The sequence below is a fragment of the Aulonocara stuartgranti genome (genome assembly GCF_965226115.1).
Source record: "Aulonocara stuartgranti genome assembly, chromosome: 6".
NCBI classification, from domain to species: Eukaryota; Metazoa; Chordata; class Actinopteri; order Cichliformes; family Cichlidae; genus Aulonocara; species Aulonocara stuartgranti.
This window is the reverse complement of record NC_138944.1, coordinates 40,411,515-40,429,648: the sequence shown is the minus strand read 5'-3', so window position 1 is coordinate 40,429,648 and position 18,134 is coordinate 40,411,515. Positions and strand designations below refer to the sequence as shown.

At 45.7% G+C, this 18,134-nt stretch overlaps 1 protein-coding gene across 2 annotated transcripts in view; it reads right to left on the bottom strand.

The window, feature by feature from the left end:
* vegfc (vascular endothelial growth factor c) overlaps positions 1 to 18,134 on the bottom strand; it is a 100,953-nt gene that overhangs the window by 57,311 nt on the left and 25,508 nt on the right. For both annotated transcript variants that reach the window (XM_082536088.1, XM_082536087.1), the window contains exons 2-3: positions 14,565 to 14,805; positions 14,011 to 14,201 (exon numbers count right to left, since the gene is read on the bottom strand). In XM_082536088.1, coding sequence (XP_082392214.1) covers positions 14,011 to 14,201; positions 14,565 to 14,805 — 432 coding nt within the window. The remainder of the gene's footprint in view (positions 1 to 14,010; positions 14,202 to 14,564; positions 14,806 to 18,134) is intronic.

Genomic DNA, 18,134 nt, shown 5'->3' with positions numbered 1-18,134 from the left:
ACCCAACATTAATTGGTCCTTCAAAGCCGGATCCCTAGAATTGACATTCACCGAGGGGGAAAGGAGACATGCCGAAAGACGTCAGCCAAGACGTATAGAAGTTCCTGTAGTAAAGTCCCGAGACATGAGAATTTGTCATCGGGCCGGTGGATTAGCTGTCTGTTTTTTCTCCTCGCTGGATGGTGATTGACGGGATTCGAGATTAATGCAAGAACAGCACCAAGTAAGTACTGTTCAAAGAAGAGCGCTGTAGCTGCGCGGGTTCACGCGGACCTGAGCCGTGCGGTTAATCACAGGCTTATAAACAAAAGAGAGCAACGCCTATGCTGTGCGGTTTCACGCAGGCAGGTGCAGCTCAGTGACTGCGCGGGTACACGCGAGTCCAGGAGCTCAACGGTCGTGCGGATTCACGCAGGCTGGGGAAAGTTATAGGCCTATTTGTGTTGTTTGTGTACGTCTGTGTCAGTTGTTAAAAGTAATCTGCATTAAGCTTAGGGTTGCTCAAATTCAGTACAATGACATATGAGGTGAAGTGATAGATGAAAAAATTGTGAATGTGTCTGACGTCACAGTGTCTTTGTGCACTGTGTAAAAGTAATTGCCTCCGATTGTGAGAGCGGTGATGTCTTAGTTTGTCACTTTCAGATGAAAAGCAGACCTGAATCAATTTTCCACATGCAGCGGTCGGAAGAAAGTTATAGTTTAACATCACTGGAAACGTTCAGGCCAAGTTTATTATTTACAGCTCCATGTGTCCCTCAACCTCACAAGCGAGCTCTCACTCCTCCCTGAAGACAAGGAATGCAGCTCCAAAGAGCAATAACATGGCAGATAAAGAGACAGCAGCAAAGTCCTGAGCAAAGAGACCCAGCAAGCAGCAGCAGTGTGGACAAACAGCATCAGAGAAGAAGGGCAAACCCACCATCCTGCCTGACTGGATGAATGGCACTGTGTTTCCAACAAGCTGCACCTTCACTGTGCATGTGACAAGAACATTTGAGGAGAACTGAGGAGACTGTTGGAGTTTGACATTTGCCACCTTTGGAGTAAAATGGCAAGAAGAGACAGTGGAGGGACTCATACCAGGTTCCCCCCCTCGATCTACACACAGCTTGGAGTGATCACACACCTGTTCCTGATAACCTTGCCTGGCTGCCACTACTTAAGGGATTCCACCATCTTTGGAGAATCATTGGAGAACTAACAGTTAGTGAGGCCCCCGTTCTGTCATCTGTGATCACTCTGGTCGTCTTTTTCTCTAGAATAAATACCCCTGTCTACCTGTGCACAGATTCCTGTGGCAAAAACTGTTAGTGAGAGTGGTGAGTGGATCTGTTTTTGCGAGAGAGATTCTGTGGAGAGACTGGACCCTTGGAGAACCTTGCCCTGTGGAATCAGGACCATCCCTGATATTGTTCTTGTGTTTTGGATTGTGCTTTACCTTCACCTTGTAAATAAACATTCTGCAATTGAGTCCTGTTGACCTAGTGGTCCGTTGATAGAACAAATCAGCAATTAACATCAGAATCTGAATCAGAAAGGGTTTTATTGCCAAATGTTGAGCAGGTTTACAACATTAGGAAATTGCTGCGGTGCTTCAGTGCAAACATACTGTCATAAATTACGCTTAAATAGACATGAAAATAAAAATAAGAATAAGAATTAAAAGTGCTACGTAGATAGATAGATATATACATGATATATACATGAGTGCAGGTGGTGATCAGTGCCAAACATGGAATGATGCAGTGAACACAGCGTAGGGTCATGTGTTAGTGGTGGGAACAGTCATACGGTTATTGTTCATGTGTCGAACAGCAGAGGGGAAGAAACTGTTCTTATGGCGAGAGGTTCTGGTGCGAATGGACCGGAGCCTCCTGCCTGAGGGGAGCAGGTCAAACAGACTGTGTCCAGGGTGAGAAGGGTCAGCTGAGATCCGAGCTGCACGCCCCAGTGTCCTGGAGGTGTACAGGTCCTGCAGAGATGGAAGTCTGCAGCCAATCACCTTCTCAGCAGAGCGCACAACACGCTGCAGTCTGTTTGTCCCTGATAGTGGCTCCAGCGTACCACACGGTGATGGAGGAGGTGAGGATGGACTCGATGATTGCAGTGTAGAATTGCATCATCGTCCGTGTTGGCAGGTTGAATTTCTTCAGCTGCCTCAGGAAGTACATCCTCTGCTGGGCTTTCTTAATGACGGAGGTGATGGTGGGCTCCCACTTCAGGTCCTGGGTGATGGTGGTACCCAGGAAGCGGAATGAGTCCACAGAGGTGATGGGGGTGTCAGTCAGGATGATGGGGGGGAGTGGAGCTGTGTGTTTCCTGAAGTCCACAATAATCTCCACTGTCTTCTGGGCATTCAGCACCAGGTTGTTGTGGCTGCACCAGGACACCAGACGTTCAACCTCCCTCCTGTAGGCAGACTCATCCCCGTCCGAGATGAGTCAAATAACGGTGGTGTCATCTGCAAACTTGATTAGCTTGACAGACTGGTGGGTGGAGGTGCAGCATTTGGTGTACAGGGAGAAGAGCAGAGGAGAAAGAACACAGCCCTGAGGGGAGCCGGTGCTGATGGTCCGGGAGTCCGAGACATTCTTTCCCAGCCTCACATGCTGTTTCCTGTCGGTCAGGAAGTCAGTGATCCACCGGCAGATGGGATCAGGCACATTCATATGGGAAAGCTTGCCTCGGAGCTGGTCTGGAAGGATGGTGTTGAAGGCAGAGCTGAAGTCCACAAACAGGATCCTGGCGTAGGTTCCTGGGGAGTCCAGATGCTGCAGGATGAAGTGTAGGGCCATGTTGATGGCGTCATCTACAGACCTGTTGGCTCTGTATGCAAACTTCAGGGGGTCCAGGAGGGGGGCCGTGAGGGTCTTGAGATAGGAGAGAACCAGGCACTCAAATGACTTCATGACCACAGATGTCAGAGCCACGGGTCTGTAGTCATTTAGTCCAGTGATCCTTGGTTTCTTGGGGACAGGGATTATGGTAGAGGACTTGAAGCAGGCAGGCACATGACATGCCTGCAGTGAGGAGTTGAAAATGCCAGAAAACACTGGGGCCAGCTCGTTTGCACAGTGTCTGAGGGTGGCAGGAGACACACCGTCTGGGCCGGGAGCTTTTCGAGCATTCAGACTCTTAAACTGCTTCCTCACATCTGCTTCATGAATATGAAGAGTTGTGGTGGGAGGAGGTGGTGTGAAATCCTCTTTTGTGTGGGGTGAGGAGGGGGATGTTGTAGGTGAAGTGTTTGATGATGGTGATGGCTCTATGGAGGGGGGAGAGGTGGGGGAATGAGTGTCCAAAGTGTCTCTATTGTTGGGGCCGTTGTAGGTGTGAAGGCTGCCTGATGGCTCGTCAAAACGGCAGTAAAAGTCGTTAAGGGTGTTGGCCAAGAGCAAGTCATCAGTGGAGTGGGGGGTTTTAGGCTTGTAGTTGGTGATATTCCTAAAACTTTTCCACACAGAGGCAGAGTCATTCTCTGAGATCTGCTGCTGCATCTTCTCAGAGTGCTGATGTTTAGCAATGTCCACTTCTTTAGTGAACCTGTACTTGGCCTCTCTGTAGCAGTCCCTGTCTCCGCTTCTGAATGCCTTTCTCTTTTCCAGCCACAGCTTTTTGAGTTTAGGAGTAAACCAGGGTTTGTCATTATTATAACTCACCCTGGTGCGTGATGGCACAATGCTGTCCTCACAGAAGTGGATATAGGAGGTGATGGTGTCCGTAAACTCGTCCAAGCTTTTAGAAGCAGCCTTCATTGTGTCCCAGTCTGTAGACTCCAAACACGTGCGAAGCTCCTCCTCAGCCTCGTTGCTCCACAGTTTTTTGGTCCTCACAACAGGTTTGGAGAGCTTCAGCCTCTGTCTGTACGTGGGGATTAGGTGGATCATGACGTGGTCAGAAAGTCCGAGTGAAGCGCGGGGCACCGCACGATAGGCCCCGCTGATCGTGCTGTAACAGTGGTCTAATGTCCTCTCCTCTCTGGTCGGGCATTTAATATACTGCTTGTATTTGGGAAGCTCATGGCTCAGATTGGCTTTGTTAAAGTCCCCAAGAGCAATAATGAGAGAGTCCGGGAATGTCCGCTCCATGTGCAGTATCTGCTCCGCGAGTGCGCACTGAGCTGCCTGCACATCCGCATCTGGCGGGATGTAAACAGCGGCCAAGATGAATGAAGCAAACTAGCGCGGAGAGTAAAACGGTTTGCAGTGAATAAAAAGGTATTCCAGAGAGGAAGAGCAACATGGAATCAGAGTTAGTTTGTAGGATCCTCTCAATTCACAAAGCTTAGCTCAGAAAACATGAAAATGCTCTGGAGAGCAGGGCACAATTGTTCAAAAGCTTGCCAAATTAAAAGATATGATGAAACCTCCAAATTTTGAACCAAATGTTAACCCTACTCCATCTTTGAGTTCCACACAGGTACTGCATTTGGAGCTTCCACAGAAGCCACTTTTTCTGGCGAGCTAGAAAATAGTGGTGGATATCTCACACAGTGTTTTTTAGCTTTTTGGGAACGCAGTAGAACTTTTTCCTCAGGCTGTGTAAAATTGCCTGCATGGTTGAGCTATTGCCTGCAAGTGTTTTGAGAGCTCAGGCAGAGTATAAATGCACTATATAAGAACCAGTTTATTTACCATTTACAAGCCCTGAGATGGGCTCAAGCTGTCCTCAAGTCTAATCGAAAACTCTTTTTTGAGCACTTCATCGCAGAGTATAAAATTTCTGACAAGGGATTGAACCCTGATCAAGGAGTCGAGGAGTGTGGTAAAAGGCAAATTAGCTACAAAGGATCTTAATGACTCACTTGATGCCTTACTTTCTGTGTAAATGTATCAGAATGGATGACCATATATGGGAGCATAGGAGAAGACACTGCAACTGCCATGGATCATCGGCCGAGCCATTTCTGGAACTGAAGGGATTGCCCTGCAAAAGCTTGGCCGTACAAGAAATGAGTCAGAGGAATTCTGTAACATTTCATTGATGCCTGACCTGTGCCACCAAAAAAGCAGAGCCTGTCAGTAACTGTAGGGATATTGGTGGGTAAAATAAACAAAGCTAACTGTCAACTCTCAGACCCACTCACTTGAAGCATTAGTTGACTCAGACACCGAACAGACTTTTATTGATCAGACTCTGGGTAATGATTCAGTCATTCCCCTGATCACACTTCCCAAAGGATTACAAATTTCTGCAATAAATGGCACGTGGCTCCCACAAATAACCCGTAAAACTCAACCTGTTTCTCTCTCTCTCTGTCTGGCAATCACCCAACACTGAGGCAGGCAACACTGCCCTGGTTCTCAGACACCCTTGGCTCAGCACACATAACCTGAACATTGATGGAACACAAACGGTATCTCCAGTTGGAGTCTCAGGTGTCATCAGTCCATTTAAGTAACTGGTATTGCCGTTTGGGACAATACCAGTTGTCTTTCAGACCCTAGTCAGTGATGTCCTGTGTGACTTCATCAATCACTTCTTTGTGTACCATAATAACGTTCTGATTTTTTTCTAAGTCAGTTACAGAACATGAATGTGATGTCTGCCTTCAGCAGCTTCTGGAGAGCCGCCTGTATGTAAAAGGTGAGAAATGTGAAATTCATGTCGAATCAGTGTCATTCCTTGGGTTTCATTGTTGAAAAATGCCAGTTAAAAGTAGATGCCATGAAGGTGCAAGCAGTGATTGTGTGGCTAGTTCTCTTGAACAGGAAACGGTTTGGTTTTGCAAACTTTTAGCGCTGTTTCATTGGTGATTTCAGTAAAGTCACATTACCATTGAATCAGGTGAGCTCTATTTTTTACCAGATTCAACCTTATCTTAACCTATAGACCCAGTTCCCGTCATGTCAAGCACAAAGTCCTGTCCCGGAAATTCGACACCTTTGACAACTCCTGACAATGTTGCCATCCTCCTGTATCACTGGTTTGTTCACTTGGCAGACTGATCACTAATCTGAGCTAACACAAACGTAAAATTTACATGTCACCCTGAGAAAAACCGCACCATCTTTTTTCTGCAACATCTATTTGGAGGCCATTTCTTGCTAAACATGTCCAAGAATATATTTCTGCCTCTGTGTGTGCAGAAATAAATCCTCCAGCTCTCTTCCTGCAGGGCTGCTAAGACCCTTTCTCATGCATGATTGCCTGTGGTCATACATTATCCTGGACTTTGTTACCGGCGTTCCTCCATTTTCAACAACCCTAATACTGTTGTACTTACATAACTGATTGCTTTTTTTTTTTTTTTTTTTTTTTTTTTTGTGTCCCGTTTGGATCTTTAGCCATCAGAATTGTTGTCTTAAGGCCAAGAAAGATGCCAAGCGGACGGTGAGAAGGGGGGGAAGAAAGAAAAAAAACAAAAACAAAACAAAACAAACAACACACCTGGGTCACCTGTATGGAGAAAAAAAACAGAAGAGAAAGCAAACAACAAAGAGCAACATAATAAAAAAAAAAACAGCACCATCACAATAAACTAGCTAGCAGTAGATATCAGTAGATACTAAATAATAAACGATATTGTGCAGCACGCAAGATAGAAAGTGCACAATGTGCTTTGAGGCAGCAGCCAAGAAAGCTGTAGTCCGCGTCTGTGAATACCCGTGCGTACACCTGTGTGCATACAGTACCTGTGTGGATCAGCATGCTTGCATTCCAAAGGTTTCTCCATGTAAAGATCTGCTAGGGAGTGTGGGGAGCCACAGCCCCGTCCTCCAGGGCATGAAGCAGGTATGGAGGAGATCAAAACTCCAGACATCCAGAGGCCCCCAGAACACAAGAGACCAAGGAAGACCAACAGAGGGGCAGCCGCTCAGCAGCCACCGAGCAGAAGCCAGGGGGAGTTGCAGTGACGCGCCTGTGAGCTCCGCCGGCAGCCAGCTGTGCCTGAGTGACCGAGCCCCAGGCCGAGAGGCCGGGGGCACCCCACCTCCGAAGTGGCCCGAGCGAGCCCCAGGCTCCAGGCCCCGATAAGCGGCCGCCAAGGAGTGAGCCGGTGTGTACCCGGACGCCCACCCCCAGACACAAAGAACCACCAACGCACCGATGTCTGAGGGAGTCCGCCACCGGCAGGGGAAGTGGTGGTGGGTGGAGATAGGCCTCCAAACCTTGGAGGGCCTGAAATGTCCCCAGAGAGGTGGCGTCTGATACCCAACCTGACATATAGACACAGACATACAGGCACACACAGACACAAACATCCATTCCCACCCTCATGCTCTCATATGCACTTACTCCACACTCAACCAACGTGGAGACAGACATAAAGAGACGCTGTACACACGATCACACTCCCCAAGCGTACTCTACGAACCGGGTCTAGGTACCCTTGCCCCTGGAGGGGGGAACTGCACCCAGACCCAGGTAGTGTTACCCTTTTCCCTGCGGTGGGGAGAGGCAGACCGCCCCAACCCCGTAGCAGCAGGGAGGCCCCACACTCCAGACCGCAGTCGGACGGCCAACTCCTCCTAGCCCCCCCGCTCCAGCAGGCCACAGAGAACGGGGGTGAGAGAAGACTCCAAACCTCCCTCCACCCGCTCATTGTAGTGTTGATGCATGTGTGTTCTAAGGTGCATTTAAAACCCAGGAGGACATGGAGCTACCTGCCAGAGAGCAGCAGGTAAGCGCATAGTCCCTCCTGCTAGCCCTCAATGTCTACGTGTATTCAAAATTGAGAGGTGGGCAACGACGCCAGGGGTGAGGTGTACACCCTGATGGTAATTTGGACTCCGTGTATCGTGCCCACCCCCAAGATCCTATATGTATGTGTAATGAGAGTGTGAGTAATGTGAATGTCTAAGTTGTGGGATAAAATTGAGGCAGAGGCAGCCAGAAGGGGACAGAAAGGGGGGGGGTAGCCTCCTCTGCACCCTGGTGACATACCCCTACTCCAAGGCCCTGCATGTGTGGGTGGTTGTGGTGGAGCGGGAAGAGGGAGGCAGCTGGAGATGGGGAGGGAAGGAAGGGAGGGGCAGGTGACCCCTCCCTGAGGCCAGCTCCCCCGCTGACCCCAGTAGGCACTCCCATACTCCGCGACCCGCCAGGGAAAGGGGGCCCAGGCCCATCCACACCGGGGCCCAGTGTAGCAGCGCCCCCCGGCCCCACAGAGCCCGGGACAGTCCACCCAACCCCACCACAGAGAAAACTGCACCCACCCCACCATCCACTCATCTTCCAGACTACATGAGACAATAGACGCCCAGGCTGAGATCTTCCTCCACCTCTCCTGTATCTCCCCCTCCTGCAGAGAGTTCCTGAGGAGACGAAAGCTCCTGCAAGATGTGACAATCTCCCCCACTAGTTGAAGAGCCCCCCAGGTGGCTCGACGCACCGGCGGCACCCTGCGCCAGGGATGGGCTCCCATGCACCCACCCGCCCACAACCCCGGCAACACACCAACCAGGACCCAAGGCCCCGAGGCCCGGCCAGGGCCCCAGCCCAGAGACGGAGCGCCCCCAGAACCTCACGCCCATCCCGGACCCACCCAGGGGCAGCCAGGCTACCAGGTCAGTAACCCACGTCCGTCAGCACAGACCCTCCCCTAGCCCCGCTGCACGCAGCCACAAGGAAACAGTCACCCGAGAGCCAACAGAGCCCCCAACCGGACATGACCGCTACCCCGGGTTGAGCCCCCCAAGGAAAATGCCTCCGGGGAACCCCCCGACGCCCTAAGCCTGTCCCTACCCCCACACCAATCACAACAATGAAGGCGGGACCAAACTATGACCCCCCACCCCCACTAGGTGATGGAGCTGATCAAAGGAGCCCAGACCAATTGATCTGATGTGGTGGTAGAGGCTGTATCAAGACTAATGTAATCTAATAGATAATTTCTATATTGGTTAGAATTAAGATTGTTTTTATTTTTCCAGTTCATGAGGACAGTTTTCTTGGCTATGCATAGGGCAGTGAAAACCATATGGGCTATATTATTTTCTGAAGTGACACACTAAGGGGGAAGTTGGAATGTTACATTTCAGACACTTTGATAAGTCTTCACATATCTCGCGCCAAAACTTCTGCACTGGTGGACAGAACCAAAGAGCGTGAATGTAATTGTCTGGTGTATTGCCTTGACAGTGTGAGCAGTTGTTGGAAGATGTAAAGCCCATCTTGAACATCCAATGACCTGTATAGTGCACTCTATGTATGGAAATTAATCATATTATTGTTTTGTAATATGTCAGGGTTATTCCAGATAGGTGTACGCTTGCATGGGATTAATGAAGACTCCGTTATTTTTAGAAACTCCCACCATGCTGTCAGAGAAAAGCTGATGTTGATACTTTTAAAGCATTCATGTCTTTTGATGTTTGAGCTAATAAATGGTAGGTCTGAAATCTCTAGATCCTTGCATAGTGCCTGTTCAACATCTAGCCAGGGCTCATCTAAGAAGGTATGTTTTAACCATTCTGAGATGAACTGAAGCCTGTTGGCTAAGAAGTATTGGTGAAAATTAAGCAGATCTAATCCTCCTCTATCCTTGGTTCTTTGTAGCATTTTTAAGCTGATACGCGGGGGTTTATCTTTCCAAAGGAATTTGGAAATATATGAATCCAGAGATCTGAACCAATCTTGTGATGGTTTGTTAGGGATCATCAAAAATAAGTAATTTAATTTTGGCAAGATCATCATTTTTATAGTGGCGACCCTTTCCATGAGTGATATGGGTAAAGATTTCCATCTAGTCAGATCGCCTTCTACTTTCTTTAGAAGTGGGATGTGGTTTAATTTAGTTAAGTCTGAAAGCTTAGGAGAAACATTAATACCTAAATATTTAATATTTCCGGATTGCAGTGGGGCAGAGGAAGAATTATGGAAGGAGCAGTTAATGGGGAGAACTGTAGATTTTGGCCAGTTAATTGAATAATCTGAAACTCTTGAAAACCAGTTTATTAGAGTAATTACCTCAGAGAGGTTGGTTTGTGTGTTTTGCAGAAAAAGCAACACATCATCCACATAGAGACTAATTTTATGTTCTATGTTCTTACATTTTATGCCCTTAATTGTTGTAGCCTGTCTAAATGCTGCTGCTAGAGGTTCGATAAAAATTGCAAAAAGTGAAGGGGAGAGTGGGCATCCCTGTCTGGTGCCCCTCAGGAGACAAGCTGGAGGATGTCTGGTCATTTGTTCTGATACGAGCTGTTGGGGAATTGTATAATATTCTTATCCAGTTTATGAAAGAGTTTCCAAAACCAAATTTGTGTAAAGTTGCGAACAAAAATTTCCAGTTAACTCTGTCAAATGCTTTTTCTGCATCTAGATATAATATTATGGTTTCGATGTTTTTATTGTATGAGTAGTCTATTAAATTAAGTAATCTACGAGTGTTTGTTGAGGAGTGCCGACCTTTTATGAAACCAGTTTGGTCAGGATGAATTAAGAGGGGGGTTATTTTCTCTAATCTCTTTGAGAGAGCTTTGCAGATTATTTTAAGGTCTACATTTAAAAGAGAAATTGGACGATAGCTTGAGGGAAATAAAGGGTCTTTGCCTGGTTTTAGCAGGAGACTAATGTTGGCAGAATTCATATTTGGTGGTAGTCTGCCATTTTCCTCGATTTCCTGCAACATGCCGTGGAATACTGGTGCCAAAATTGTCCAGAATTCTTTGTAGAATTCTGCAGGGAAGCCGTCTGGACCTGGAGCCTTATTATTGGGCATACTTATCAGGGCTTCCTGGAGTTCACTTGGCGTCAGTGGCGAATCCAGTTCCATTGCTTGACTCTCTAGTAATTTTGGAAGAGTTACGTTGTCAAGAAACAGATCAATTTCATTTTTAGATGGGTTTATTTGTGGTGAGTATAAAGTTTCATAGAAATCCCTAAAAATGTTGTTTATTCTTCCAGGGTTATATATTGTGTTCCCCGATAAATCTTTAGCAGCACATATAGTTGTTTTTTCTTTCTTTATTTTTAACTGGTTAGCTAGAAATCGACCTGATTTGTTACTGTGTTCAAAATTCTGCAAGCGAAGTCTTTGTATAAGGAATTGTGTTTTTTTTATTAATAGTTTCATTTAATTCTAGTTTTGTCTTGCGTATTTTGTTCAATGTTTCCTGATCTTGGTCGCACGCGTAGGCTTCTTCTAGTGATTTGGTGTTTTTTTCTAATTCCTGAATATTTTTGTTTTCTTCTTTCTTTTTGTGTGATGAGAAAGAAATTATTTTACCTCTCATCATTATCCTGGACTTTGTTACCGGCGTTCCTCCATTTTCAACAACCCTAATACTGTTGTACTTACATAACTGATTGCTTTTTGAAGGCTGCTCATTTTATTGCTCTTCCAAATCTTCTTTCTACTTTCAAGACTGTAAATAAGTAAGTAAAGTTTATTTATTAAGTGCTTTTCACAGACAGGCAGTCACAAAGCGCTGTACACAAAGATTAAAATAAAAAGTACAATCAATAGACATTATGCACAATGTAAAAGGTCAAATATAAGTTAAATAATGTGAAGAATATAAAATACGTAGATCAACAAAAGGCTTGTTTGAATAGAAAAGTTTTTAACTGCTTTTTAAAAGAATCCACAGAGTCAACCAAACGTAACTGGTGGTAGACTGTTCCACAGCCTTGGTGCAACAGACTGAAAGGTTCTATCCCCTTTTGTCTTCAGTCGTGTTCGGGGAACAACCAACAGACTCTGAGTCTGTGAGCGGGGACGACGAGCAGCAGTGTATTTTGTAAGAAGCTTGGATAAATAATCTGGGGCCGTTTAATGCTCTGTATGATAAAACAACGCTTGCTAGAACGAGTTAGTAGTCTGGCTGCTGCGTTTTGTATTGCCTGGAGGAGAGAGAGAGAGATGATTTATCCAAGCTGGTAAACAGGGAATTACAGTAATCTAAACGCGATGACACAAATGCATGAATGAGTTTTTCCAGTTCAGCTGACGAGACCATATGTCGCAGTTTAGAGATGTTTGTTAAGTGAAAGAAACACTGCCCACTTGCTCACTGATCATGTACTCTGGCTATACGACATCCCCTTGGACATAATCTTTGACTGTTGGCCCTGGTTCACCTCGCAGGTATAGAAACAACACTGTTCAGCAATTGCAGCCAGGTCAGTCTTTCATCCTCAGAGTAAGTGTCAAACTGAGTGAGTAAATCAGGAGCTGGAAGCCAGCTTTTGCTGTGTCACTTCGGCTACTGGACGGTCCCCATTTGAATCATCACTTGGGCATCATCTTCCACTATTCCCCACTACAAAAGGTGAGCTCTCTGTCCCTTCCATGCAGCACCACCTTCACCACAGTCGCACCTTCATATCCTCCAGGTCAGAAATTGGTTTTCTACCAAAAAATGTTTCATTGCATACTGAGTCAAAGAAATGATCTCTCAACTTCGTTGGATCTTTTGAAATTAAATCCATGACCAACCCAGTGTCTGCTCACCTGAAACTGCCTTGTAACTTGACGATTCATACATTTTTCCATGCCTCTCAGTAAAAACCACTCTGTTATGTCTAGGCCCCCCACGAGCCCAGTTCAATGACAGCCAGCCAGCCTTCCCTGTAACACGAATCCCAGACACTATGGGAGAGGCTTCCAATATGTGGTTGACTGGGAAGGTTATGGTCCAAAAGAACACTCCTGGGTGTCACAGATAGTCAGGGAATTCCACCGTAGGCATCCCAACAAGGTTGGAGTGTCGCCATGAGGCCCTGTGGAATCAGGACTTTTTCTATATTATTATTGTGTTTGAATTATTGGTTTATCTTCACTCTGTCCTCAGTAAACCTTTCGATTGAGTGCCTCCTGCCTAGTTACCCCTTGACAATACACAAACATAGAACATAGAAGCAGGTTAAGATGTACCTGATGTTAACACAGAAATGCCACCAAATAATGAACCGGTTAAAATTGGATTCACCAGGCTTTATTTCTTCATTATGAAAGCAGGTTTAAAGTAAAAAACCAAAAATGCAGCGACAAACTACAATACGGGATAATCTGTGATTTATTATAAAATTAGCATAATAAAACCTTAACTTTCAGTTATTTTTGTATCAAAGAAAACTGTCATTACACAAGCAGTTCAAAGGATTTGGGTTTTGTTTTTGTCTATTTCCACACTTGTACTTCCATATCTTTTTTGTTCTCCGCAGGCAGAGTCATGGCTGAAGCTGTCATCTCAGCCTGCCCTGTGACCGCACTGATGACTTTTGCACTTCTGCTGAATCTGAGTACAGTACTTTACTGGGTAGATGGCAGAATTCCATCAGATCATTTAACCTCCTTTGGCACTATGTGGATCCCAATGAAAACCTGTTATCACTTCACAGCTTTCCTTAACTCCTTGTTTCAGTCTGTTCCACAGCTCCTCGTTTCCTGAAATCAAGCTCATCTGCTGTTCTGATTTACCTGCTTGTCGGAAGAGCTCAGTAGCCATCATCAACCTCCCTCACCTGACTGCCCACTCTCTGGCACTACATGCTTTGCCATTCATCCATTCTCTTCTGCTTATCCTTGGGGGTGCTCTAGTCTATCACAGGGTGAGAGGCAGAGTAATCCACCAGCCAACCAGACTCCCCCATTGACTCAAACCTGGACCCCCCCGAGGATAACTCCATTCCTTGTCCTCTGACAACATTTTCATTCCAACGTTGACCTGGAGTAATCTTGCCTCTTTTCTCTCACAGATAGCACTTCCATGCTGCCCACCGGTTCCCAAGGCCATTAACTTAGTGCTCAATAAAGCTTTTAAATCACTATCAGTGTCCTGAATCTGTCTATTGTGTCCAAACATTGTAGGTAAATGGCCTGTATTTGTATAGCACTTTACTTGGTCCATAAGGACCCCAAAGCGCTTTACACATTCAGTCATCCACCCATTCACACACACATTCACACACTGGTGATGGCAAGCTACATTGTAGCCACAGCTGCCCTGGGGCGGACTGACAAAGTGGTCTTAAGGTGTGCTGACTGGGGACTACTAATGCTTATCAATAATAATAATAGAAGGAAACATTTTAAAAGATATAAAACAATGTGCTTACATTTTTGCTGAGGTAACCAGTGGAGATATTCCTGCATTGTTTGTCCTCAGAGTGGCAGCATCCTCCACATCTGTAGACGGACACACATGGTGGCTTATAGAAGACGTTGGTAGGAGCACCAAACTCTCTCCCCACATCAATACACACTTCTCTGGGAGAACACTGAGTCTTCCTCCATTCTGACTCTATACCTGCACACAGAGAGACAGTCAGACCACTGTTACGGTGACTTGTTGTTCTTCCTAATGTAGTATTTATCATGTATATTGTGGAGAGAAAAGCAGACCTAATAACAATCATTTGAATAGATACATTTTGTTTTATTACAGTGGCTATGATTTCTGTGCAAGATGTCAAATCCTAGTTGACTCATTCAATCTCAAATGAGCATGGGCCTTGGATTAGATTTAGAACTGGATACATTCACTAAAGCTTAATTATAGTAATTCTAGATGATCCAAAATCAAAGAAGACTCACTCTCCTCTTTATGAAACTGAAAGAATTAAGAAGTAGAATTTGAAGAAAGAACATAATAAACAAAACATAAACATACTTTTCAGGATATCCAAGTTGAGGTAGACAGCAGCAAATGTTGGCTCTTCTGTATCACCCAGTGGCCTAAGCTGACGGACCTGTGACTGCTGGGAGAGTTTGGAGGATGAAGATGCAGCAGCAGAAAGTTTGGATTTACACTTCACAGCAGCCCAGTATGAAGGATAGATGAGACTCATCAGCTCATCTACACTGGAGGCTGAACGCAAACTCTGTTCCAAGTCTGGCGTTGGTGAAGTGTCCTAAAAGTGAAAACAGACACCTTTACTCAGAACACTGCTTTCACTGAGAATTATTACATATTTTATAATAGTCAAATGAAGAGGGCTAGAAACACTTTTCTACCTAAATGAATGATCGTAAAATTGTATTTTTGCAAGCTAGAAATTTCAATGAGGTAACAGTCAAGGCCAAAGACTGGTTTCAAGTTTGGATCAACACAATTCAAATCAATATTGGAGTTAAGGCAAACATCCCAAACTAATTCATTTCAAATTGTCCAAAGCATGCCCTAAAACTTAAAGGTTATTTTCTTAAACGCAAATAAAAATTTCCTACTTTTTAATGTCAATGTTAAATACCCCTAAATTCTTCACAACAAAATCTTTAATCAGAGTCTCAGAAATATGACTCTGACAAGACTATCAGCCTAATGACTCAAAGCCTTTTCCTATGTAACCTATGTATACTGGGGACCTTTATTCATTTTGTATATCACCTGTTTTTGTGGGAGCACTTTAAATGGCTTTGACTTTATGACTTTTATGAATATAGAAAAGGATTCTTCAGCATTCTTCAGCACTGCAGCTTTCTTACTGCTGCCAGTTGGAAGACTCGAGGGTGAAACCACAGGAACACTGGGAAAAAACACTTTTCTTTTCTACTACAAAAGTATCTGAAGTAACAAGACATTTTTGTTGCATCAACAACAAATAAAGTTTGTGCAAGATCAGTGAGGCAGTTCATCTTATTGGTTTACCATGAGCAAACACTTGCTTTGGATATCACAAATGAAGAACACGTGCTAGTGGTTACTCACTGCCAAATGTCTGTCAGTATGACGAGGATCTTAACCAAAGGGCAGGAGGGTGGGAAGAATTACAGTATGCATCACTTATAAGGTTTCCAGTCTGATGGAGTTATTGAATAGATAAAGCAATTTACTGCTGTGAACGTAGGCAGCCATACAACATATTTAAAACACCTTAAAAAAGCCCACTGAAAAAAGAAACAATACAAAACAAAATGCAAAAAAAAAATAATAATAATAATTAACGGAGAACTGGAACATCAATTCTACCTCAAATAACACTGGAGCTGCTAGTCCATTACTCCGTCAGTCAGTTTGTGCGTTTTGGGTGACTTTGACATATCAATGCATTAGTCCACAGGTGAGCCCATTTTAAATGGCTAAACTCCATTTAGCTTTTCAGAAGTGTTTGGTTAACTCATTCTTTTGGCTGCTTCTCCAAGCTTGGGTGTCTGTGCAGATCCCATCTTCTACTGCAGATAATATGCTGTTTATGGATGACATATTTTGATTTTTCATTTACTCTGTGGGGTACTAAAGACTTCCAGTCTATTGGTGGAAACAGACTGGAAACAGTCTTTAGTCTTTTTTTCTTTTCTTTTTTTGCCTGTCCCGTTTCGTTCTTTTGCCATCAGAATTGTTGTCTAAAGGCAAAGAAAGATGCCCAACGGATTTACTTTACCAAAATGGACCATCCCAGCCTTGCCGTAATGGTCTATTTGATTCACCTTTGCTTTTATTGTTTATTTTATTTTCATTTGCTGAACATGGGACAGACTTGACTGGGGAAAAGAAAAGGGAGAAAGAAAGAGGGAAAGAAAAAGAGAGGGGAAGAGGGACGGTGATAAAGGGCAAAAACCAAAAACCAACAAAACAAACAGACAAAAAATACAAATATCAATCACCTGGATCACCTGTTGAAAAAGAAAAAAGAGAAAACAAGCAAAAAAAGAGAGCAATATAAAAAATAACATCATCGCAATGATCTATGTGAATATAACAGTAAATACTAAATATTAAACATTATTGTGCAGCACGTAAGATCGACAGCGCACAGTGTGCATTGAGGTAGAAGCCAAAAAGGGTGTACTTTGTGTCTGTGAGAACCCGTCTGTACACCTGTGAGCGTGAGCGAGCTTATATTTAAAAGGTTCCTTCATGTAATGATCTGCTAGAGGGTGTGGGGGGGCCACAGCCCCGTCCTCCAGGGAATGAGCAGTGACTTTGTGACTTTTTTCTATTAATTAACACACTTTTGTTAATGAAATGACAGGAAAAGCAGATTATTACTGTACATAAAGGATGGATGAAGCCACAGGGACGTCACCGTCTGATGAAAGTGAAATCCTGCCCCGAGGCAGGCCACTTCAGCACCGGGACTCTTCTACTACCATGTTAAATGATGCAGTCAGTGTTCACGTTTTCCCAAACAGAATTGCATATTATCTTCTGGACGACGTGTAGCATGCCCACCCCCAAGGTCCGATATGTATGTGTTATGAGAGTGTGAGTAATGTGAATGTCTAAGTTGTGGGATAAAATTAAGGCACAGGCAGCCAGAAGGGGACAGAGGGGGACATCCCCCCCAGATGTCCCCCTGCACCCTGGTGACACACCTTTGCCCTAAGGTCCTGCATGTGTGGGTGATTGTGGTGGAGCGGGAGAGGGAGGCAGGTGACCCCTCCCTGGGGCCAGCTCCCCCGCTGTCCCCAGTAGGGAAAGGGGGCCCAGGCCCATCCGGACCGGGGCCCAGTTCAGCAGCGCCGCCCGGCCCCACAGAGCCCGGGACAGCCCACCTGACCCCACCACAGAGAAAACTGCACCCACCCCATCATCCACTTATCTTCCAGACTACACAAGACCATAGACACCCAGGCTGAGTTCTTCCTCCACCTCTCCTATATCTCTCTCCACCTGCAGAGTCAGTTCTTGGAGAGAGGAGACCTCCTGCAAGATGTAACAGCCTCCCCCACTAGTTGAAGAGCCCACCAGGTGGCTCGATGCACCGGTGGCATCCTGCACCAGGGCTGAGCCCCCATACACCCACCCGCCCACAACCCCGGCGACACACCAACCAGGATCCAAGCTCCCAAGACCCCGAGGCCCAGCCAGGGCCCCAGCCCGGAGACGGAGCATCCCCAGAACCCCCCACCTGCCCCGGACCCACCCAGGGACAGCCAGGCTCCCAGGTCAGTAACCCACGTCCGTCAGCACAGACCATCCCCTAGCCCCGCTGCACGCAGCCACGAGGAAACCATCACCTAAGAGCCAACAGAGCCCTTAACAGGCCATGACCACAACCCCGGGTTGAGCCCTCCAAGGAAGACGCCTCTGGGGAATCCCCCGACACCCCAAGCCTGTCCTCACCCTCACACCAATCACAACAGTGAAGGTGGGACCAAACTATGACCCCCTACCCCAATAGGTGATGGAGCTGATCAAAGGAGCCCAGAGCAATTGATCTGATGTGGTGGTAGAGGCTGTATCAAGACTAATGTAATCTATTAGAAAATTTCTATATTGGTTAGAATTAAGATTATT